Source organism: Curcuma longa, unplaced genomic scaffold (assembly GCF_044706935.1).
Source record: "Curcuma longa cultivar G26 ecotype Majalengka, Jawa Barat unplaced genomic scaffold, ITB_CL_G26_1.1 contig_22671, whole genome shotgun sequence".
Taxonomy (NCBI): Eukaryota; Viridiplantae; Streptophyta; class Magnoliopsida; order Zingiberales; family Zingiberaceae; genus Curcuma; species Curcuma longa.
The window spans coordinates 25,619-41,890 of NW_027431973.1; the positions used below are offsets into that span (position 1 = coordinate 25,619).

Consider the following 16,272-nt stretch of genomic DNA (forward strand, 5'->3'; position numbering starts at 1 on the left):
CGAGCAGATAAAAACATACTTTCTTCTTCTGTCCTCATTGTTCTTCACCATCTTTGGGCAACTACTTGACTTGAGTGTCAGAGCGGTTAAACCAGGGCACCCCTGGCCTCCGTTCTCACTCTATTCCTTCTTCTTGTAGTTTGGCGCTTGTTGGTACATCAGGGTCCAGTGTCCTCGTCCCCTCAGCTAGTCGTGGATACTGCTTCGATTCGTCAACACACACAAGCGAGGTATCTGTCGACTCATTCGGAAGTGATCTCAAGCAGGAACATATTTGGCACTGTCTATGGGAACTAACTGGTCTTGAGTTGAGACATTCTGATGGATGCGGTAGACCAGCCACCATGACCATGACCCATGACGAGTTCAATCGAATTGTGGCTACGGTTGTCTAGGCAGCCTCAGAAATTCAGCCTGGAGCCCTAGCGACGCTGTCCAGGATACCAACCCTGTCTGCCGAGGTGCCTCAAATCCCTATTTGGAGATAACAACTACCAGTAAAGATACTGCGAGCTCACCTCACGCGCCCAATTGAGAGAGCTGAAGAAAATAGTATGTCCATGGAATCTACCACGGGTGGGACTCCTACAAGGGATCCGACCAAGGGCAAGAGTCCCTAGTTAGGAGAGAAGCCTCAAGAAACCTTTAAAGATTATGTGCATCGTTTCAACTAGGTAGCTCAAGAGGTACCCTCAACTGCGTTTGAAGTCCTGGTGAGCGTCTTCTCGTAGGGTTTGCTGGAAGGAGACTTTTTTAGATCACTCATAAAGAAGCCACCAGAAAACTTCAATGTGTTGCTAAGCTGAGCCGTCAAGTATGTTAATGTAGAAGAGGCTTAGTCATCCTAGCGGAAAGACACGGATGCAAGTTATCATTCGCCGTCCAACCGCAACACCCCAATCGTCATCTGACCTGACCAAAGGCTGCTGCCTCAGCCTCTGTGAGAAGTCGAGGCAAGACGCCATCAACTGCTTGCAAAGATAAGTAATAGAGTTATCCAGGCTGTCAATACCGTTTTGTCTGATCCTCAAGACCCCGTCGATAGCTTCTTCACTTTTGCACTTACCATCAGTCAAGGAGTCATGCTACTCACGAGTGTCATCAGTACTCTAGGAATCAGCCATCCCCCCTCGTAGTCCCGAAGGCCACTCGCCAGTTGAGCCTCTCGGGACCCATAGAAACACTCGCCGCCTCAGGTTCGCCGAAGGGATCACTCTCCTAGGCGGTCCGCCCGACCGACACAACCCGGTGCGTCCCGAGGTCTTGGTAGGTTCGATCGCAAAGCTCGGCAAGAAGATAACAAAGATAATACTCCCCGAGGCTACATCCATATGATTATCGGGGCATCAACTGGGGGAGATTCTAATAGATCCAGAAAGGCATACGACCAACAACTTGAGATTTACGGTGTCAACACTAGCCAAAGGGAAGAGGGAGGCCCTCAAATAAGTTTTAGGCCCCAAGATTTGAGAAGGGTAGAAACACCTCACGATGATGCACTAATCATTTTCACCACCATCGCAAACTACAATGTAGCGCACGTCTTCGTAGATATAGATAGTTCTATCAATATTATTTTCAAAAAAGATTTCGATCAAATGCAGATAGATGAGGTCGAGCTGTGGCCTATGGCTATCTCTCTATTTGGGTTCACGAGCTATGAGGTATGACCCCTTGAACATATCAGTCTTGCCATATCCTTAGAAGAGAAGCCCTTGCGAAGGACTTGGTGTATCCTCTTTACCATAGTGGACGCTCCCTCTGCCTACAACAGGATATTAGGAAGGTCGACCCTAAGCGCTTTCCAAGTTGTGGTCTCCATTTTCCACTAAAAAAATAAAGTTTTCAGTCGGAGATCAGGTGGGCGAGGCCTAGGGGGATCAACTAACCTCCCAAAAATGCTATGTGGATATGGTTCGAACGGACACGATGAAGCATCGAAAGATTCAAGGAGGTGGAATACATGTCGTACAAGAAGTACCCGTCTCCCTAGTCATTGAAGACAGAGAACTACTACAAATTCATCTTGACCGAAGCGAGGCAACAGTTCAAGTAGTTGTCGACCTACCTCTAGAGATCAAATAGGAGTTAGGTGCTTGTCTCTCTTGCAACCAAGAGCTGTAAGAATATTTAAGTTTGAATCAAGGATAATATAATAAATTTTAAATTAGGTTATAGCATTATCTAAAATTAATCAAATAACATTAGATTATATTTTATTTCTCATAATTTTAGATATGTAATTACCTAGTAATCACATAATTAAGGTTATGTGTGATAACTTAAATCAAACACAACTTTAAAGGGGAATGAACATTAAAAAGCCTATAAATAAAACCCAATATGAGACATAAAATTGGGTCAATTTACTATGACTTAACTTGGGATATCACAATGTTTAGCCCATATATTACCTTGGCTCATTTCTTTAGGGTATCTCAAGGTTTTTAAAGAAGTTTGTGAAATTAAAAATTAAATAAAAAAGCTCGAACCGCATGAGGTTTGAGATTTTTTATTTAAGAACAGCAGTGAGAATTTAAAATTATTTTTTCTTGAAATTAATTACGTGGATGAGGTCAATAATTAATTAACAATGAAATTTATGAAATCAAAATTTTCACAAAAAAAACAAAACCATTATAGGCATAAAGTTTGAGATTTTTTATTTAAAAGTAATAGAAATTTCAAAACTATTTTTTGCCCCTTAACTGTAATTTAAAAAAGCTAACCGGTGTAATGATTATTTTGCGGGTTAATTTTATATTTTCGAAAGGATAAAGATCGAGGACAGAATTTGACCGTGTTCAATATTTTAAATAAGCATCCATAATCCTAATTATATGTACTTTAGAATATTATTATCTAATGAGATAAAAAACAAATTTGAGACGACGGCGGAGTCGCGATTTCATGTTTATTCTGGAAATTTTTGATGGGATTAAAAAAAACAAAGATTTGACTGTGTAGAATTAGCGGCGTTGGAGGGTTTGGAAAAGCAGGAAACCATCTTCTTTCTCGACGTCCCTTTTCCAACGTTGTTGCGTCGTCTCATCCCCGAATCCTTCTCCCTTTCCTTCCATTGTCGCCCCTTCTTCTTCTTCTTCTTCTTTCGTTGTTTAATCGGAGCAAGCTCCTAAAATCTTACAAGTTTCATCGTTCCGCGCGATGGACGAGCCGGGGCAGTTGAAGCGAGCGCTTATCAGTTCCTCCGCCGGAGCCATCTCCGGCGCGATCTCCCGGATGGTGACCTCGCCGCTGGACGTGATCAAGATTAGGTTTCAGGTTGGCCTTTGATTCGTCTTCTCTTCCCTAATTTACCTTTTTAGGTAAACGCCTTTTAGAATTGGTCTATGTGATGCAGTTTTTTTTCCTCGTAATAATAATACTTAAATAATTATTTCAACATAATAAAGATTGATTCATTAATTAATTGGGTTGGAGGCTGGATAGTTGCTTAAACCATGTCCCATATTACTCTAACTTCACGACGTTAATTGGGTATCGTTGCAAAGATTATATTTAATTTTTAGGGAATTACATACTGGAATTCGTGTTTCCCTAACTAATAACCGAAATGTTGTTGTGTGAGAAAGAAAAGAGAACTCAAACTATCTTGGCGTTGCTTTATGTTAATTGCAGTTGAATGATAATTTCATCATTTTTTTCTTACATACAACTAACTTATTAATTTCACGTAGACTTCTTTTGTATCAATACAAGATATACTCTATCCTTTATTGCCTATTTATTCAATGTTGCTTTGATGTTAACACTTAATTAGAAGCTTAAAAGATAGGAGACTATTGTTCTAGGAATTAGTAATTGACTTTTTTACTTCATTTTCTCATTTTATTGAAATGCACAAACAACTTTTTTGAAACCATTCCTGTTGGATAAGTGTTTCAATTCCAAATTGGACTAAAACTCCAAAGAATTCTGTTTCCAATTGATATTCTTTGGATTTTAGTGAGAGATATAATTAAACTTCCATTTCCTATGTTTATAATTATAGATTAATAATCAAGTAGGTATAATATTATAAAGGCGTTTAATCTCACGAGTTTTCAAGAATTTTAAATGCAAACCTGTTTGATTTTGATTGGATTTGTAAATCGCCAAAATTTTAAGATAGAACATTTTGTACAAGAATCTAGTACAATATCAGAAGTAAACTTTGAGTTCCACAAACTTTTATGGTTCCAAAGTCCAAACAAGCACAAGAGTTGAGAAACTAATCACCTCGCGTCACACCCATTATGCTGAATGGGTTATTTGAGAACTTACCTGCTTATTCCTTGGTTATTATATTAACATTGGTAACTCAATCCTAATAATATGTTAGATTCAAATTAAACAATTTTTTATTTTCAAGCAACTAATTATTCTGGACCGACATTTTAATGTTGCAACTTTAGATAGTTCAAGCTTGTCAGTTCTCATTGGTAAGTGCCCTTGATTTTGGAGATGAAATCATCTTGTCCTTAAATATGTTAACGAAACTTGAGAACCCCTTCCACCTTTACATGATCTTGCAGAAGAAAAAATGAGGAGCCAAACATGATAGAACTACCTTGTCGTGGAGGGAATTCACCATATAGGCACCACAAGTTTTCTCTGAATTTGATTTTTGGTGTCTATTTAATTGAATTAGGATTCTTTTTTTGAATTTTCAAATGAAAAGATTGTCTGTTTGAATTTTTCATGATATTTAAAATTCGTCGCTTAATTGCATGTACATGAGTGTTTTTTTTAATGCTTTTAGGATCTTGTTTTACACTTGAAGATAACTAAAAGAAACTCTCTGTGATATTTCAGGTTCAAATGGAACCAACATCTTCATGGGCCCTACTTCAAAGGGACTTGTATGGTCCTTCGAAATACACTGGAATTCTGCAAGCTAGCAAAGACATTTTTCGAGAGGAAGGTTTGTCGGTATGGATTATTTTATACATGCAGTTTTTTTCCATTTCCCACTAAACTTCTTTAGCCTTTTCCTTTGCTTCTGCTAATATAGCATATTTAGTCCTTGTCATGTCGGTTGACTCATAAATATGATTACTAACCTCAGAAAAAGACTAAATTGCTTTTGCACTTAGTAATTTAGCTTAAATGTTATTTGAGGTTTATTCAGTTTAATTATAGCTTCAACTGATTCTATAATGTAATATGTATTTTTGACATTTTTCAAGAGGTCAGTTCATTTATTGTCTTTAACATTATAATGCCATGATGAATTGGAATTAGTTTTGGTCAATATTAGCACATTCTCAAAAGAAATAACTTTGAAGGTGGTCGGAGTGAATGAGGTTGGCAGATGCTTTGGATGGTAGAATTAAAAGGGGATTGAGGATGAGACAGGTTGGAGTGTATCATCAAATATTTACCTCTATACCTGTTCAACTTGATGATGTGTGTCGGATAACTGTAACTACCAATGCTGAATGATATTGTGGTACATAACTCTACTAAACAAATGATTGGGATTAATGAATAATAACTGCATCTTAAAAATAACAACATAGGAGGGCTCAAAGGAGATATGCATGCCGCAACATATGTAAACTTGATATATGAAATCACGTTTCCTTCTAATATTTTGTCTTTTGCACAGAGAAAAACATCATACTCATCTGGTGATTGTAAAGACAATGTGACTGTTTCTCTTATGCTAATCTCAGATTTATCCACAAAAGAAATTGTAATGGATCACCCCCTTGGACTTAGCTTCTTTAGTGTCACTGTTAAAGATAGCAGGAGACACCTCCCTCTGTTAGGTGAGACCCTCCTAAGCATTCTTAAGTATGAAAGGTCCCTCATTTAAGTGATTTGGCATTTTGGCTGGGAACAAGCCTCCTTGGGATTTCAGTCATATTGACCAATACCAATCAGGTGATACCATCATACCTATAGAAAAGTGCACCCAAAAAATTAAAATACATGGGCCTTTATTCATACAACAATAACTAACGAAATTAAGATGCACCAAAAAATGCACTAATTCAGATTTTGATATCCACATCTAAACAAATTATGGTTTGGTTAGTGCTGGAAATAACAGAAACTCTTGTTTGTTTTGAGATTATATTTTTCATTTGGTTTTTAGTTTATAATGCTTTAATTATTGCACTATAATAGATATTGGACATGTATAAGATTGAGAACTTAACAGATTCGTCTGAATATTCTGGAGTTCACATGTTTAGTGTTGTAGAATGTTTATTGTTTTGTTATTATTAATCGGCTTCATGGAACAGGGTTTCTGGAGAGGAAATGTCCCAGCTCTCATGTTGTACATGCAATATACAGCTATACAATTTACAGTTCTTCACACGTTGAAAACTTTTGCAGCAGGTTCATCAAAGACAGGTATAGATATCTTTAAGTTTATTTTTAATAAAATATGTGCAATTGTAGGTAAAATATATGCAGCTGGATGCAAGTCTTGAAATTCAGCTGAACAACTGTGTACATACTACTTGAGAATAATTAGGTAGCAAATTACTATGTATTTGATATCTCAATATTGTACTTACCTGCTCTACAATTAAGTGATTTAAAAACTGTATTTAGATTCTCGCTTGTGTCTTGGCAACTTTATGGGACAAATTGCATTAGTCTGAACCAAGCTATCGGCTGGGGATCAAATCAAGCTAGTAGCTTAACCAGCTTCACTTTCTGTGAAAATTTGCCTTGGTTTGCTATTTTGGTTTAGACAATGATCCTAGTGTCGGCCCACTACCTCCAAAAGTCTGGATATCGGGCAGTGCACCTGGAAGTTTGTCAAGAATGCCCATTAACTTGACATTACACACACATTAATAAATCTTTTCTGATGCATTAAATGCATATTTTCAATCTTAAGTTGCACTCATGTCAGCTTTCTTTGCATGTACTTAAACAAAAGATTCATCTAATTCATTTTAAGTCTTACATTCTTTCTTGTTTGGGATGTGATGCTTATCTGCCATCAACTATTAGAACACAGTCACTACCTACATACATGCAATGAATGGCATAAAACCCAGACAAAACTAAAAAGATGAAAAATACAAACAAGAAGTAGAAATAAGATTGAAGAAGACCTTGGTTATTAGAGTCCACCACCACGGCACCCACCCCCACCAATGTAAATTATCTTTTGATTTAATATTGTTCTCTTCATGAGTTTTTGTCTTTGTGTGAGATTTGTTTTTGTTTGTGCTGCATAAATCTAGGATTTACATACATACTTAGATCCTGCGATCATCAACGTAATTAATGAGTTACATGCAATTATTGACTTTTCTTTCTCTTCAACTTCTTGAAGTCTGAGATCACTAGTTAGGGATACCAAGCGAGATTGGCTGAACACTTGGGAGGGTAGCATGCCTCCAAGTGTGGTCAGATGAGCACCTAATCTAGTTACTGTAAGTTAGGTCCTCATAGCACTTGTTCAGGGTGACTAAAATAATAGTGAGCTGAACCCCTTACCTCTACTTAGCACAAAAGATAGATAGTGCATTAGTCCATCTCCATATCAATAAAATAGGCATGAGTAGAAGCTCCGCTGTCCCATTTCCCCTATCCCTAGTATCCTTTTGGGTCAGGAGTCACAAGACCATCTTAGATTGAAGCTGAGCTTTGAGGTATCAACAATAAATTGAACACCACTTGTAAACCAACTAATATGACTGATTTGTTTTAGAGTCCAAGTCCAACGCCCGCCTCCAAGATTGGCAAAAGACATTTTTTACTTATATCCTAATAATACATTTGTCTTATGTTTATTCGTTTTAATTGTAGCTTGCAATTAATTTCCTAAAGTGCCGAAAAGGTACTAGTCATGATCCTGTTGAGTATGACCAAGGTTGGTTGGTTGATGGTAGACACATTTTGATTTGTCAACTTCTTTTAATAATATACATGTTTCCTGGAAGTTGGATACCATGATCCTAAGATGAGGATTTCAACAACAACAACAACAACAACAACAACCAAGCCTTATCCCACTAAGTGGGGTCGGCTATATGGATCCTTTTACGCCATTGAGCTCTATCTCCTATTATATCATCATTTATATTTAAATACATTTTATCTTGTTTTATTGTTGCTAACCAAGTCTTTTTTGATCTACCTCGCCCTTGTTTGATATGCGTATTTGTCATAGTTTCACACCGCCTAGCTGGAGCATTTATCGGTCGTCTAAGTACATGTCCGTACCACCTTAAACGTGTCTCACGGAGTTTTCCCTCAATAGATGCAACTCCAACTTTCTCTCTAATGCTCTCATTTCTTATTCTGTCCATCTTCGTATGTCCACACATCCATCTTAATATTCTCATCTCCGCAACTCTCATCTTTTGCTCATGTGCTTGAGTCATAGCCCAACATTCAGCGCCATATAACATGGCAGGTCTAATTGCCGTTTTATAGAACTTTCCTTTAAGTTTTAGAGGCACTTTACGATCACATAAAACACCTGATGCTCTCCTCCACTTCAACCATCCTGTTTGTATTCTATGTAAGACATCTCTCTCAATCCCTCCATCGGCTTGCAAAAATGATCCTAAATATTTAAAACTCTCAGTTCCAAACAACTCATCATCTCCTATTTTAATACTTGTCTCATTACGTTCAATATTGCTAAACTTAAATTCCATATATTCTGTCTTTACTCTACTAAGCCTAAAACCTTTCTCTTCTAGTGTTTCTCGCCAAGATTCTAATTTAGCATTTACTCCCTCACGTGTCTCATCTACCAATACAATATCATCTGCAAACAACATGCACCATGGTACGGTATCTTGAATGTGTCCAGTAAGTTCATCCATGATTAGTGTAAAAAGATAAGGACTTAGAGCTGACCCTTGATGTAACCCTATCTTTATTGGAAATGCTTCAGTTAATCCGTCTGAAGTCTTCACTCTAGTCGTTACTTCCTCATACATATCCTTAATTAGGTCAATATATACTACGCTAACACCCCTCTTTTCTAGAATTCTCCATATAATTTCCCTTGGGACTCTATCATAAGTTTTTTCTAAATCAACAAATATCATATGTAGATCTTGCTTTTGCCCACGATACTTTTCAATTAGTTGTCTGAGAAGATGTATAACTTCTATTGTCGACCTACCAGGCATAAACCCAAATTGATTTTCGGTGACCATAGTCTCTTTCCTTAATCGTTTTTCTATTACTCTTTCTCAAAGTTTCATGGTATGGCTCATTAATTTAATGCCCCTATAATTTGCACAATTTTGTACGTCCCCCTTATTCTTATATAAGGGAATTAGAGTACTTACTCTCCATTGATCTGACATTTTCTTTGTTTTCAATATCATGTTAAATAATTTTGTAAGTCATTCAATACCTTGTTTCCCTAGGCACTTCCATACCTCTATCGGGATATCATCTGGCCCAACGGCTTTTCCATTTTTCATTCCGTTTAAAGCTTGTTCTACTTCTGAAATTTGAAGTAGAACAAGCCCGGATAAAGGAGGGTTGCGTTAGGTTGCCAGCCAGCGTTAAACTAAGGCAAACACTCATGAATGGATCCATTAAACTATTGTGTTAATGCTAGGATATTCCCCGGAAGGAACGCGTTGCAGGGTCCGACTGTAACGTCTCGGCAAGGACCGCTACATCTCCATGAGAACTTGGGTGTAGTGTTAAATGAGCAAAAGTTCTCACACCATAGGTTGGGTAAGAATAAAAATTATAGGAAAATTAATAGGCTAAGATTTGGAACATGGAATATAGGAACCCTTACTGGTAAAACAATGGAGGTAGTAGATACGATGATTAGGAGAAGAATTAGTATTTTGTGTGTACAAGAGACAAAATGGATAGGCGAAAAGGCAAAGTTGATAGAGAACTCGGGTTATAAGTTATGGTACACAGGGAAGAGTAAAACAAGAAATGGAGTTGGTGTTATTGTAGATAGTTCGTTAAAGGATGAAGTTGTAGGAGTAAATAGAAAGGGGGATAGAATGATAGCTCTCAAAATAGTAGTGGAGAAAGACACTATAAATGTAATTAGTGTATATGCACCTCAAGCAGGATTAGATGGAAATACCAAATCAAGGTTTTGGGAAGACCTAGATGAAGTATTACAAAATATTCAATCAAATGAAATGATTTTAATAGGAGGTGATCTAAATGGATATGTTGGAGTGAAAAATGAGGAATATGAGAGGGTGCATGGAGATTATGGGTTTGGAACAAGAAATGAGGAAGGTAAAACTATACTGGATTTTGTCATAGCATATGATCTTATACTAGCTAATACGTTTTTTAAGAAAAGAGAAAAACACTTGATCACATTTAAAAGCGGGAATAATAAATCGCAAATTGACTTTCTTATGGTTAGGAAGAGGGATAGAAAAATTTGTAAAGATTGTAAAGTCATTCCTGGAGAAAGTTTAACTACCCAACATAGGTTAGTAGTATTGGATATACGTCTTAAGCATAATATCCATAAAAAGAAAATATCCACTACTCCTAGAATTAAGTGGTGGAAGTTGAAGGATGAGAAACAAAACATACTTAAGGAGAAGGTAGAAGGACAAGTATTAGGTGAAGTATACGATGACCCTACTACGATATGGGATAAAATGGTATCAAAGTTGAAAATAATAGCCAAGAATATACTCGGCGAGTCAAAGGGACATGTACCACCAAGTAAAGAATCTTGGTGGTGGAATGAGAAAGTACAGGAAAAAGTGAAGGAAAAACGAATAGCCTATAAGAAATTATATATTTGCAAGAATGAAGAAAATTTAAAAAAATATACATTAGCTAAGAAAGAGGCTAAAAAAGCAGTGAATGAAGCTAAAAATACAACTTTTGAGCAGTTATATCGAAAATTAGATACAAAAGAAGGAGAAAAAGACATTTATAAAATAGCTAAAGTGAGAGAGAGGAAGACAAAAGATATTAGCCAAATAAGATGTATTAAAGATGAATGCAATAGGATATTAGTAAATGATGGAGAAATAAAAGAGCGGTGGAAGAGGTATTTTCATCAACTTTTTAATGAAGGTGTAGGTGATCAACTTAACTTAGGTAATTTAAGCAGGTCAAATGAGTATAGAAATTTAAATTTTTACCGTAGAATTCAAATTTCAGAAGATGAAGATTTCGCCTTTGAAAAAATATAAAACAACTTGTTCTACAAGAAATTAAAATCTAAGTTGTTGCCTCAAAATCTGAACTTGGTTTATGGTTAGATTTCTTGCATTACACTACATTGCTTGTGCTATGAGTTAATGAAATACATTGTCTAAATATCTTCAACGTGTGACATCATTAACATACTAAACTTTCCTTTGCAGAGGATCACTTGCGGTTGAATGCATATTTGTCTTATTTTAGCGTAGCATTTGCAGGATGTGCGGCAACTATAGGATCATATCCTTTTGATCTTCTACGGACTGTCTTAGCATCACAAGGTGAGCCAAAGGTATGGATAGAAATCTCCTTTCTCTATGCATTGATGCCCCCCAGTAGAAGTGAAAGTCTTTGAATGCTAGGGAAATGAATTCATATACTTTTGGCTAAATTCAATTTGTGCACTAAATGAGTTACCTTTATAATTGGAACACATACTAAAAGTCTATGATGATAATTTAGGTATATCCAACCATGAGATCGGCTCTATTTGACATAATTAAAATTCGTGGGTTACGAGGACTATACGCTGGATTGTCACCCACACTTGTTGAAATTGTTCCCTATGCTGGCCTGCAATTTGGATCATATGACACTTTCAAGCGTTGGATGATGGTAACATTTGGAAACAATATATTATATTTAAAATTTTGCTTGAAAGTTTTTATTATATCTGTGATATATTTATTGATAAAATTCTAAATATTGTTATAACTTGAAGGGTTGTTTATTTAAAAATATTTGCATTTTGCATCCAATCATTTTGATTTATTTGTGATACAATTATGTATTTCAGTATTATCTTATGGTGGAAATATCAGTAACCAATTAGTTTGTCCTGTCATTCCATTTATTCATAGTTTTCTTGATTTCCAACAAACTGTTATGATTGTAGGCATGTTGTATTTGTGTGCACTGAGAAGACAAATTATATGAACTGAGAAGTAAATGATACAATGAGTTAAATAATTTTATTATTATTGACAATATTTGGTCTCCGGCACTGCAGATGGTCTGATGATGTGAATAATGGTTGTTAATTTTGGATGGATTTTCCTCCTGTAGTTTTCTGCACTGCTTTTCAAGTTTGACCTCACCATTTCTAGGATTGTCTTCGAAGTGTTCCAAAGTTTTCTATTCTAGCACTAAGGACATTCATTCATCCTTTGTGTTCAAGCATATATTTCAACAATACATTTTCTCATCTGAGACTTTTGGTAATTCTGATTCATCTTACAGTGTATCAATGATCATTTTGTTTATCTTGACGTTTTTAATTGTAAAATCTCTATCCTTCATACAGGCATGGAATAGATACAGAGTTTCCAATGCTAGCCCAATTAATCTGGATGATTCTCTCTCAAGCTTCCAGTTGATTCTTTGTGGTTTTGCAGCTGGAACATGCGCAAAAACCATTTGTCACCCTCTAGATGTGGTCAAGAAGAGATTCCAGGTAACTCTGGATATCTTAACACTATCAATATAATAATTTTAAATAGATATCTGTGTTTTCTAAGTTTGTTGCATTTTATTTAAGCTGCTAGAATTTTTTTTTCCCTTTGGTTAAACAAGATTTTTTTTTTCAGTAATTTTGGCAAGCATATTTCTGCACCAAAATATGTAGCAGTTAAAACTTTCAAGTCATGAAAGAAAACTATGGTCGTTTGGATAAGATGGTTACAGATGATTACCGATGAGAAGATTGGAAATAATTCATGTTAGAAACATTATGGAGGTTTTATGTTCAATTCAAATCAAGTTGAACAGCTAGAGCCTAGATAGTAAAATAATTCATGTTTCAGGCCTTAACTTCCGAGGATGCTTTCTTCCCCATATAATACTTTTAACATTTTGAAAAGGCCTATGGCAACATTTAACATTTATTCGTGTGCTACTTTGCATAGTAAAATTTGGGTTGGAAACAAATTCTATGGAGCCCTGATTTTTTGGAGGGTTGACATCAGTAAAATACGAATCTTAAAGCAGTAGATTGCATTGATCTTAAGCCATGGACTCCCTCCCCTCTTTCGTACTACAGTTGTGAACTACCAAATACTATGGTTTAGAATCAGAAATAATATACCACGTTTGTTGACATAACTTACAGATACTATGGTTTGGAAGGCCATATTCTATAGTTGCAAGTACAGAAAAACCTATATACTACTATTTCAAAGGCCATATACTATAAGATTTGGATCAACATAAACTGTCTGCTAAGGTTTTGGATTACCCATATTCTATATTATGCTATAGCATCGAAGAGCTAGAAACTGTATACTATATTTGTGAACTTCCAAGTCATATTGTTTGGAAGTTCCAAAGTGCATACACTACAATCTGGTAGATGCAAATTGTGCAGTTCTCAAGTCTAAATACATATACTGCAGTTTGGAAGACCAAATACTATGGTTTCAATGGTCATATTACAATTTCAAAGTACCAGAATATATATATTAGGAGTTGGACAGTCTAAATGCTATGGTTTCAACTTTCAAAAACACCACTTAACCTGTCCAGGTTTAAAATGCATAGTCCATTTCTTCAATCCTTCCAATCCATTGAATACCTTTTGAAAGCTGTACTGTTTTGTAGATTTTACCTTAGTTGATTCACTTGCTCCGTTGCAGATAGAAGGTCTAGATAGGCATCCAAGATATGGGGCTCGGTTAGAGTACCACAAATACAAGAACATGCATCATTCCTTACGAGAGATATTCCGCACCGAAGGGTGGCCTGGTCTATACAAGGGCATCTTTCCCTCTCTGCTAAAATCTGCTCCTGCTGCTGCAGTCACATTTGTGGCCTACGAGTACATCTCGGACTGGCTGGAATCTCTAGTAAACTGAAGACATTAATTTATTTGATGAATTTGTTGTTTCTATACATGACAAACACTAAATAATTTCGTCACACAGCCAAAGTTTTGGTTCGCTATTAGTGTCCGTTGAGGCCATGCAACCATGAAGCATGGGGAAGTATTGGTGACGACTTTGTTATCCGTCACCTATCACGTTAGATATACCTTTTTGTTTATTTTCCTTTACTTTTCACAGTGTTGATTATGCCACTTGGTCTCTTGCTGAAATGAAATGGTATGACTATCGTGTCATCTTTTTAGGATTTAGAAATTGATTATGGCCTGTTCATTAAAGTAAAAGTGTCATTCATCCCCATGTGCGTATGATGACCTCTGGATGATTGTACCATAGCTCTGGTGCGATTCTTATTACTTAGTAATTCTTCTGTCGTTTTGGAAGTCGAAATGATAAATTACGGTAATTTAATACCATTTGGTACTTCCCTGGCTTCAAGTCTGCTAGAGCTCTCTTTTATGACTGCAAGTTAAAAAATAAAAAATAAAAACTCGTACTCTTTTGTATGCATTTTTTACAAAGATATGAATGCGAGTATAATATTTAAACTTTTTATATTTAGTAAATATTTTTTTATTTTAAGTATAACACATTAAATCTATATCTTTTGTTGTTAAAATAATTATGTAACATCAACTCATGTCAGATTTTGAAAACTTAATAGGACAAAGTCAAGAGCATGTTTTTTTTCAACTCATCTAGAAAATATTTAGACGTCCAATTTCAATATTCATTCCACTATTTTATCATATATAATGATAGGGCAAGTTCAAGCATCCAGCCGAAACATATAATTACTCAAGTATTCTTTAATATTATTATTTTTTATTTAAATTTTAAATTGATCGGATGTATTATAGTAATTACGATTTTATAGTTGTAATATATATTATGATATTTTATAATATATTTTTTAATTTATTTAAAATATTCACATATAGCAATTATAATTTTATATTTACTATAATATGAATAATAAGAATTTACATTATAATCTATTCAACAATACTTATGTTATAGAAATTATAATTTTGTAGCTATTACAGAATGATAAAGTTGCAATAATTGCAAAACTATAACTACTACAATGTTGATTCGACTTGCTCATTTAATATTAATATTATAATAATTATGTTTTTTAATTGTTACAATGCGCTAGATCGGTATACAACCATGAATAATGAGGTAGGATGCTCTTTTAATAACAAATCAAAGTGGAACAGCATGATTTGAGGGGAAATAAAAGATGTTATTTTGATTTTTGTTCAAATGAATTATCTTTTCGAATGTAATTTACTTTGAAATTTAATTACTAAAGAAATATTTTAAAATTTCAAATTGGCATTTACGTTTGGTGACGAACTGTAATGCCATGTCAATATCATATTATTATTCTGTATTAAATAAAAAAGTACATTCTGATAAATAAATTGTATTATATATGAAAAAAATACACTTTATGTTGAATTTAAAATAAGATATAAATTTTTAGTAATAATTAACCATATCTTTAACTATTTTTTTAAATTTGTTTAAATATAAATAGCCAATGGTTCCAACAATCTAAACTTTGATTTTTGTCTTCTTGTATCCTTTAACAATATTTCTCTTCTAAAAGAATCTCTACATGTTTCAACTTTTAATTTTTTAGAGAGTAAACAAAAACATTCTGAAACAATTATTTGAATACAGTCACCAAACTACCCATTTTATTAATTATACATGTCAATAAAAATCAAAATATTAATTTCAAATAAACTGAATAATTTCATTAAAACCATTTAGTTTTTCTAAATTGCATGCGAAGCTAACACAAAATTTGTACATAAATATTACTGTAATAATTTATATAGTTTATTCCTTATTTTAGTCCATGAAATAAGAAAATTATAAATTTTAGATAAAGAAATTTTAGAAACTGAATTGTTTCATGAACACTGTTCAATTGGGAATTGAATACTTAGATTATTAAAATAATAATAATTTTCTTAATCGTTCAAGCTCTTCATTTGTGTCTCCCCCTTCCGGATCCGACGGTCATCATCTTCCCTGCGCTGCCTTTATCTGTACCGCAACGGCAAGGAGCGCCTCAAAACGGTCACCTTACGGCTGGGCCCCTCTCTGCCTGATGGCGGCGGGACCCACCCGGTCCTTCCCACTCGCACGGTGCTCACTACCTCCACACTACTTCATCAATTCTATATAAAGAAGCTACTCCCCTCTTCTGCTTCTCGGCCTCCTCTTT

General features: G+C 35.1%; 1 protein-coding gene across 1 annotated transcript; it reads left to right on the plus strand.

Moving 5' to 3' along the window:
• Positions 1-2,993: 2,993 nt before the first annotated feature.
• LOC141817953 (mitochondrial thiamine diphosphate carrier 2-like) lies at positions 2,994-14,235 on the plus strand. The gene is made up of 7 exons (XM_074705560.1): positions 2,994-3,282; positions 4,816-4,932; positions 6,255-6,366; positions 11,316-11,443; positions 11,614-11,766; positions 12,455-12,604; positions 13,782-14,235. Exons 1-7 carry the CDS (start codon positions 3,166-3,168, stop codon positions 13,998-14,000), a joined length of 996 nt encoding a protein of 331 aa, XP_074561661.1. The 5' UTR covers positions 2,994-3,165; the 3' UTR covers positions 14,001-14,235.
• The last annotated feature ends 2,037 nt before the right edge of the window (positions 14,236-16,272 follow it).